This window comes from Nestor notabilis, unplaced genomic scaffold, assembly GCF_000696875.1.
Source record: "Nestor notabilis isolate BGI_N333 unplaced genomic scaffold, ASM69687v1 scaffold21708, whole genome shotgun sequence".
In the NCBI taxonomy this organism is placed as follows: domain Eukaryota; kingdom Metazoa; phylum Chordata; class Aves; order Psittaciformes; family Psittacidae; genus Nestor; species Nestor notabilis.
In genome coordinates, this window is record NW_009939117.1 from 16,306 (window position 1) to 25,729 (window position 9,424).

The 9,424-nt window shown below is 37.2% G+C and overlaps 1 protein-coding gene across 1 annotated transcript in view; it reads right to left on the bottom strand.

The window, feature by feature from the left end:
* The window catches only part of LOC104409741 (contactin-1), a gene marked incomplete at its 3' end in the record, with an annotated part of 18,428 nt that extends 10,007 nt beyond the window's left edge, over positions 1–8,421 (bottom strand). Inside the window, exons 1-5 of the mRNA XM_010019698.1 lie at positions 8,373–8,421; positions 7,556–7,703; positions 4,757–4,929; positions 1,231–1,326; positions 13–219 (exon numbers count right to left, since the gene is read on the bottom strand). Coding sequence (XP_010018000.1) covers positions 13–219; positions 1,231–1,326; positions 4,757–4,929; positions 7,556–7,703; positions 8,373–8,421 — 673 coding nt within the window. The remainder of the gene's footprint in view (positions 1–12; positions 220–1,230; positions 1,327–4,756; positions 4,930–7,555; positions 7,704–8,372) is intronic.
* Positions 8,422–9,424: the final 1,003 nt, after the last annotated feature.

Sequence of the window (9,424 nt, forward strand, 5' to 3'; positions counted from 1 at the left end):
ATAAATACTTACGATCAGACTGTGGAATAAGTGGAATAAATTTGCTGAATACACTCTTTGTTATTGATGGGCTGGACACGAAACACGAATAATTGCCCTTATCTGATGCTTCTACATTTGCAATGTAGAGATTGCCGTTTGTCTGTGACACAAATCGTCGTTTGTCCAAAGCAATGAATACTGGGAACTCATTTAGAAGCCACCGATAACTGAGGTCATCTGGAGGAAAATATTCTCTAGTCAATATTAAAAACCAATACTATCAACTACTTAAGCCATGGAACACTGGCTGAATATGAATTACTTCACCCTGATGTCTAGCTTATGGATCTTTCCTTTGGGAGAGGCAGTTATGTGGGAGAGAACATACATACATGTCTCAGTAGGAGCTAATACCCATCTACACTGAACATAGGAGTACAGCTGCCATGAGTGCAGATTACTAGATACCCACCTCCCCTTGGGCACAGCCTTCCCATAGGAACCAGAGTGGAATGGGAGAAAGTGGGCAGCTGGGTCTTTATATCATACAACTGAGAAGCTGGGAAGCCCTCACCAGCCTTGCAATTTAGACAGAACCTTAGAATATTTTAACCAGCAATATGTCTCAGTTCTTAAATTCCTTGCAATACTTACACACAGAGCATGAAAACTAAAACATTATCCTATTTCACATGGTAAAAGAGACGCTAACATCAGAATTCAGCCCTCTGAATGGAACCTCATATACTTGAGCTTACAGGCATAATCCCTGCAGAATTCTTCAATAGGCAATGATGAGAAAAAGGCACTTCTAGAGCATAATTAACCTCATCTGGTGCCTACTGCTGTTCCATGACTTTAACAGGAATCCATGATCATTTCTGTTGAGGTGATTTCATCAGGTGGAATGAAACTAGGCCCTGTCCAAGGCCAGCAGAAAGTGTGGGATGACAGAGTGACAGAGTGACATGTACTCAGGTCTTTTGAATGGTAGAACAAGTCTCCCCTCCATTATCCAGATTAGTTTGAGTAATTTAGGTACCAAAACCTATTTGCAAATTGAATAATATCTTTTACATCTGGTCAACTATAGGCACATATACAAAATGGAAACCGAACCTAAACAGTGATTCTCAAGCTGCATAAAAGTTGCTGTTTAAGTAAAATTAGAAGAAACTTTCAAAAATAAATATTTATTTCTCTTTCACTCTTAAGTAGTTGACAATGAAGCACTTTATGCTTAATTACCTGGGTAGTGGTAAGGAGGCTCACAAAGAAGCACTGCTCCAACACCTTCTCGCACTTTAACCTCATAGCGTTCCTCAGGTGGAAAGGGATCCAGATCTAGTTTAAAAGAAATGGGGAGAAAAAAAATGGGGGTTTAATACAAGAAATTTTCTTTATTATTATTTTCAGCCCTGTAGACATTAGCACAGAAATACAAGAACATATGGTAGATAGATACTTGTGGACCCATAATGCCAGTTTTGTTCATTTTGACTTCGTCATTATGAAGTGCAATGAAGTTTTTACAGTATTTTAATCATCATAATCATCAATGCCAGAAAAAAATGCTGGAGCAGATTGTATCCCTAAGAATAGCCAAGTGAGCTACATTTGAAGAAGGAATCCCAAGAAGAGAAAGGAAAAGCTTTTTTTCTTTTAATTGGTTTCTCAAAAAATGCAAGTTTAATTCTTTAATGTAACTTAAAGCAGCTTCTCTGAAATGGCCTGGCTGCCCTTCCTGACAACCCCAGCAGCCAAGGACTGCTAAGCAGCTAGCTCAGACACATCTTTTGTGCCACAAGTTTGAGACATAAGTGACTCAGACCCCAGGAGAAACCTTAGCTGACCCCCTTCAAACCAACTTCCACACAGCAGGGTAAAGAGACTGGGTAAAATTACAAAGAAACAAGTCCTTCATGGAGCTACACATCATCCTACAGACTGTGGGAGAATAGTAATGGTATTTGCAGTGATAAGACAACAGTTGCAACAGGGTCAATAATGGCACTTTGCTTCTTCCTTTCACTCATTTAGTGTAACCAGCCTGAAATTAAACTATTAGCATCTTGAGGCAGGGAAGCTTCTCTTGTGAAGCTTCTCCATGTCACCAAATGCAGCAAGGTTGTAGAGATCACAACTGGAGTCCTGCTTTAAATGCTACTGTGGTGCAAATAATATGCGTAACAGTCAAATGCACAGCCTCTGAATGCAATATTCTAGCACAGAAATCATCTAAACTAACTTCATTCAGATTACTTCAGCTTTCTTCAATAGTAGGCAGCTACCCAGTCCTACTAAATTCCCAATGCTGGCTCTGAAATCTAACTAAAACTTAAGTCCAAGAGCAGCCAGCCAGAAACAATAAAGAAAAAATCAGGCCAGAGCGGCATACTAGAAGACATTAAGAAAACAGAGACTATTCACTACTGTAAAATGCAATGTATAGTTAGATGGATCCAGTAGACACTCTGCATTATCTAAAAATAATTAATTCCTTAACTTCAAAACAGCTGCTACATTTACTAAACATGGTACATATGAAGGATTCCTCCAAAGCCAACCACAGCTGTCAGACCTGAATGACTACAAGAGTCTAGGAAGCAAATGTCATTAAGCATGAAAAAAACTCTAGGAGAAATATGTTCAGGGAAAGACGCCTCTTCCAACTTCTGAAATGTTTAGTAGTTCTGAAACTACTAATGTTTATTCTGCTCAAACAGACCAGTAGATAACACAGATCTTTTCAGTGATTGACTGGATCTTGACTGGATCAATGCCTAAATGGTAGGCACTCTAAGATGCCTAATGGTAGGCCACTCTAAGGCTGCCTCTAAGGACTTCTGATTATTATTTCATTTATTATTACCCTGTGCCCTAGTGCAATGATGGTATTCAGCTCTCCACAACTAGCTCCCAATTAATTTCGGATATTAATCTTTGATAAAAATGAAATAAAGTTTACCATACAGATTTAGAAAGAATTAACTATTTGACTAGACAGGATTTGAACTGTAAGCCAAGGGAGCTCTTCACACAGATTGGAATACCTCTATTCATATAATATCTCCACTTGAGTATATTCCCATTCATTTCCCAGCATGGACCTTACTACACAATTACTTTGTATCTTCAAAATATTGACTGATCTCCTCCTAAAACATCAATTTCCTTGTTTCAGATCTTTTGATCATCTTATATACTTGTCACACTTATTCCATTTTGCTTTCTTTGGAACAGATTAGTGCCTCAAATCTCTTGCTGAAATAGGAAGAAATAAAAATTACAATCATTAGCAAAAAATGTGTTTCTTATTTGATACTGCTTTGCATATGCATGGTGTAGGGTTTGATGAAAGGAAAACCTATCGTTCATTGCTTTTAAGTTATTTTAGCTATTTTAAAGTATAGACATTTTGTTTATAGTATTCTTGAATAACTTCTGAATATTTAGGACGACCACCACAAATTTATATACATGGAAACAGATAGGCAATTTGTGTATGTAAAACATTATGTTAGTCCTGAAATAAAATAGTCTATACCAGGTGCAGGCAAGTCATCCAATTATTAAGATGAAACTGTATACTTTTCTCCCACTTACGAAATGCTCTGTATCTGACTGGGTCTTGATATTTTCTTTGCATAAGCACTATTTAGTTATTACTCAATAATTATAATGTGTGATCCCATGAGCTCTTAATAGGAAGAAATTAATTTTTAGCTAGAATGAAAGAATTAGCATAATCACTCTACTCCTCTAAGCATACAAGTAATAACTAAAGAGTATGGAAATTTCTCTTCCTTGTCATTCTTGCAGCCTCTCTGCTATGAAATTGCTGTGTTTGACTATTTTGAAACTGCTTCACAGCAAATAGAACAGTGAATCACCTCTGATTTTGCTCAGCACACACCAAAAAGTCACTAAATACTCCTGCAGGATAAAATCCCTTCCTTCAGGAGGATGTGTGTAACAGTTAAAAAAAATATAACATATTTTAAAGAACTGGATCTGAAAAGATCCAGCTCTACTAGAAACAGTGTTCTCAGCATTAAAAGCCACATAAGTCTTTGTGAACAGTCACTGGTAAGAGAGGGTTCCTTTTTTTGTGGATTCCTATTTTTGTTCTCAGATGAAAAAATACATTGAGGAAAAAAAGCATCTTAAGGCAAAATAAAATAAAAATCCCAAACACTGTGTTCAGTCAGCAAATTTTACATTACTCTTCATGTAGTACATCAGTGTTTTACGATGCATGTATCTGTTGACAGTGCAGCTCTGTGCATATGCATGCATTCATAAGACTGGTTCATGACTGTCAGAAGCTGACAGAAATGTCCCCCAGCAGGGTCTTCATCGCAGCCTAGGAGTCAGGGAGCATGCTTTATAGCAAGTGCCATGCCTTCCTCCTGCAGGCATCCCAATTGTGTTTGCACTGCAGAAGCACCTCATCATCATATGCCCCCACTTGCATCTTTCCTCTGTGACTATTTGTCCTCAGTTCCTACCATGATTTAAAGACAGTCTGGGCATTATTATCTCAAGATCTGGTTCCCTGGGTCTCTTCAATTATTAATTTAACAGTAACTCACTGAGAAGGATGTTGTGTCAGCTGAATGCTAAAGAATATAAAATGCTTACAAAACTTATTATGTGTTGATCTCTGCAGACCAAGGCACTTAACATATTGTTTTTACAGAATAATACATCTATAGCATATGTTAGCAGAAGGCAATGCAGTTTCTATGTTTTAACATAAACATCAACTTACATCCAAAACTCAGAGTGGCTTCACTGCTTCTGACAGTTCCAAAGATATTTGATACTACACAGACATATTTTCCAGCATCCCTTGATTTCTCTGGATTATTGATAATAAGTCTGCCTCCCACCATACTGTAGCGATCCTTTGTTAAATCTATGTCCCAGTTGTTGAGTTTCCACCTATTAAAAAAAGAAAAGCCAGATGTAAGGTTGGCTCCAAGCCTGGTGAGAAACAGAATTTGAAAAATAACTCATAGATTGTGATAAGCTATACAGGAAGGTATGAATATACTTCTATATATGTTTCATGTTTTCCTTCATCAAGAGCCACAGATTTGAACTCCATAGATCTTTTAAATATAACAGTCTCAGACTGCTTTAGCCTTCTCAGAGATGTGACATAGGTTAAAATCTGATAGCTGGCTACGCAGTGAAGGATGCTTGAGCTGGCGGTTAATGATCAAGTACTGGGATTGCAAACATATCATCAAATAGTTATCTAAGGCCAAATTAGCTAAGAAAACACTCCCTCTGCACCTTTGAAGTGTGGACTAATGAAATTTTTAGTAGCCTTTGAAAACTTGCTGTAGTGGATGAAAATGTTTCATATAGCCTAACATGCCAGTGAAGTCAGTGCAGAAAGAGTGGTATGCCTGATTCAAGACATACTTACTACATTCAGAAAATTGCTGGACACTCTCACCTTAATTACTGTAAAACCCCATAGCCAGTTCCCTGAGTTTCTGTAACTTGCACTTCAGGAACTACGAGAGGAACTCGATAACCTAGGTCTGGCCCTTACTGATTAAAAATATCCCTTAAAATAAATGGAGTGGGAACCAGTATCCCAATTTATAGCTCTGTATCTATTACTGTGTCCACAAGGGGGAGCCCATAACCTTCTCTGAAAGGAGCTGAACGTTTCCTGAACACAAGCAGGGAAGATGCAATTTAAATACATTTAAACATCATACAATAATTATTTCGGTGTAAATACTTCTTTTGTCACAAATTAAAGATAGGCATTAATGTTTGAAAATGAGAGTGCATGTGCTATGTCTTCCTTCCTTATCGTAGTTGCACTGAAATATACAGAAAACTCGCAGAAAAGTTGCAATTGTGATAGAAAGAAACGATAAAAAAGCTGATATTAGCAAGAATAAATTAAAACTTAATAATGAAATGGCAGGATTTTCAAGATGCAATGAATAGTATTTGGGTTTTACAAGATTTTAGAGGTATCACTTCAGTCCTGCGAGATACACTGCATGTCTGTATGACAAATAGTAAATCCTCTGTTCAGAAATACCTAGGAATAACTGTCACAGGAACAGCTTATGTTGCAATGAGAAAGTGGCAGGAAGGACTTGTCTACCTCTGAGGCAGGAGAATTTTGGCTCATGAACTGTTGGAGGGCTGAGAAATGAAAATAATATACTGAGGCAGACTAAAATAACGATGTGAGGAAATAAGGAGAGCTCTGGAGGTGCAAGGCAATTCTTCTAGAGTGACTTTACTAGTTCAGATTTTGCAGAGCCCATGACAGATAAAGAACGCTAAAATTTATGTAGAGCCCACGATCGCTCTATAAATGGCATGTTTACACAGTCTTGCAGACAGGGTGGAGGAGTCCCTGAAAATACTAGAAGTTATGGGGAAGTGTATCAGAAGGGTACCAAATCTATGTGTATCTGATGTCTCTGCACTTCCAGTCCTTTCTAAGAACAGGGAGAGGAAACAAGTGCAATGGCAAAATGCAATGTAGAAAAATTTGTTAAGATACTAGAGACAGGGATCGTATTTAAAAGGGATATTCTAGTTCTCCCTGAAATCCTCCAATCACAGGTGGCTCTGAACATGTAGACAACCCGTAAGCATATTTGGAAAAAAGGCAATGATTTAAAAGAATGGCAAGCAGACTCAACTGCTTTTTCTGTCCTAGAAGCAAGAGCCTAGGAAGCACCTAAGTGCTGGGTGCGGATCATAGGATAAGAGAAAAATTTAATTGAATGGAACTCTTTTACTGGCAAGAAATTGCATCTGTCCTTTAGTATGATTACATCAGTTTTCTGCCCATGTCTAGGTTGTAAATTAGTCATGGTCTTAATAGTGACAATCTTAAGGATATTTTCCTGTACATAATGAGCAGATAATGGCTGACAAATTCATATGGATACCCAGAGGTCACACAATAAAACAGAATTGCTCTGCTATTAACATCACCACAAATGTGAAAGAGGTCATGTGTGAATCTCTACTAAACCAGTTGAAAAGTATTTCCAGGATAAAGTTTTTAACATCTTCAGTAGCAGAGCTGACACATTATTGAGCATCTCTCTACAATATGGTGGATGCAAAAGCAACGTAGAATGTAGGTTCAACAGCCAATTACTCTTCTTTAAGAGTAAAATACAACAAAAAAGCTGTTTTGAAGCAAGAACAAAGACTTCAACATCCATCATCCTCAGCTAGAAATATAGCCTTTTAATTATTTTTTAAAGATAATTTTTCTTTTTTGTTTTGCATCTGAATCAGTATTCCTTTCAAAAGCTGAAAACATCTAACATGAAAGTAATACACTTTTTTCAACACTGACTAGACATTTGGGCAAACTGAATCAAGGTTGACTCTTACTCAGAAATCGCAAATCTCAATTTTTTTCATGCCTTGAACACTTTGTATCCTGTAACATTTGTAATCCTTTTGTAATCCTTCTGTAACCTGTTAAGACAGCCAATCATTTCATGATTGAAACACTCACTAAGTAAAATATCTAAGACTTGAAAATCAAAACAAGGGAGGTTACCTGTAAGTAGGAAAAGGAATTGCTCGAGCTCTGCAGTTCATTGAAACTTGTCCATCTGAAGATTCTTCTGGATAGATGGTATCAATGGGTTGCTCTTCAAAAATGGGTCCATAGCCTTTGTTTCCTTCCTCTGAAAAAGTGGTAGTTTGAAATTAATCACTTTTTAATTAGTAGTCAAACTGAAGATAAAATTACATCACACCTTCTATATTCAAAATGCGAAGGCTAAAATATTGAGTCTCCCAAAATCAAGTTCTATATGGATCAACAAAACCAGAGCAGTAAGGATAACAAAAGTGCTGGCCTTCCTTTGCTGACTCTTGCTTCATCCCTGCCTGCTGAGATCTAAACTCAAACTATGTTCCTGTGCCTTCTCCACTATTATTGAATTACCATTATGCCAAATGCGATTGAGGTAATTATGAATTGAAGATATGTCCTTTAAGAATGCAGTAAGACCAACTTCAGAGGCCAACAAATTCTCATCAAACAGGTCCAGATCCAAAACAACTATCCAAATATTAGGTGTTCTGTATTTATATCCTAATTGGATCCAGTGGTTTTTACATACTCAGAATCTTCACTGCACCAGACAAAACCCCCTTACGTTGGAGATCAAAGCTGAGAATTACATTGTTTCAAGAATATACTTCTGTCTTTCTTTTCAAGCTCAGGTATATGCATATGTTAACTTTCTCCCCTCCAAAATAAAGTAAAAAATCCCACATTAAAAATAATTTAAGTTTTTAAAGTCAAGCACTTAAAGGTGAAAAAATGTCAAACAGTTTTGACAACAAACTATTTTTTTTATCTTTACCCTCAATTTGCTGATGCTGCTGTAAAGGTTGCAGGCTCTGCACGTCCATGCTGCGCTCCCTTCTCCTTTATATTTGCTAGGGCTGGAACTAGGTGATCTTTAAGGTTCCTTCCAACCCAAACCATTGTAAGATCTCCAAACATGCAAGACTGCTCTTTTGGGTCTAAGAAAGCAAGACTAGGAGCCATAGTGGAATGCTCTGGGAAAATTCTGCTGAGTAAACCCAGGATGTAACTGGGTTTTTTTCCTGTGAAAATGGCAAATGTGCATTCTAGGTACAGAATGGTACAGTGAGGAGCTAAAATTTTCAGGCAACACAGCTGTCTAATTCTCACGGGTCTCTACTGAGACTGAACTAAGAATATGGACACTTGTAAGCAAACTCATGGGAAAAGCAAACTAGTACATGACTGCTACCAGGGTCACTTTCCAGTCAAGTTTGGAGCCTTGCTCCAAATCCTAGAGATGCCAGAAGTCTGGAAAATGACCTTATAATACAAGGGAAAAAATCCAAACCAAACAATTTTCCCAATCTCTTCAGAGATGGCTGAATCACTTTAGCTTAAAAATTTCCCAAAGCAACAGTTAGGGACAGAAAAATCCTAACATTTTGCAATAGTATCTGTGCTGCCTACAAAATTCACTACGTTTTGTAATGCTACATTTTAAAAACCTTCACAGCTCAAGAGATAAAATGGCAATGCAACATATTCATGTCCTTAAACCTAATTATGATTTTGTACTATCCCCTTAAAAGTCTTGCCTTTGGTTATAAAACATTCTAGACTAAATGAAACAGTTTTTAGAAAACCTAAAAGAGAAGAAATAATCTATCTATATAACTAAAGAATGTAAATTATGACAGTGTTAAAATATCATATACACATAAAACAATCCTTCCACAGATTATCTTTTTCTATTGTTCCTTAATTCCATATTCATAGATAGACACTGGATTACAGCACTAGCAGAAGACTGGTTACAGATAAAAAGTAAGTTCCCTTTCCAGTTCAAGTTTAGGGAAAAAAATCACCTTGTGCCTTGAGGGCAGG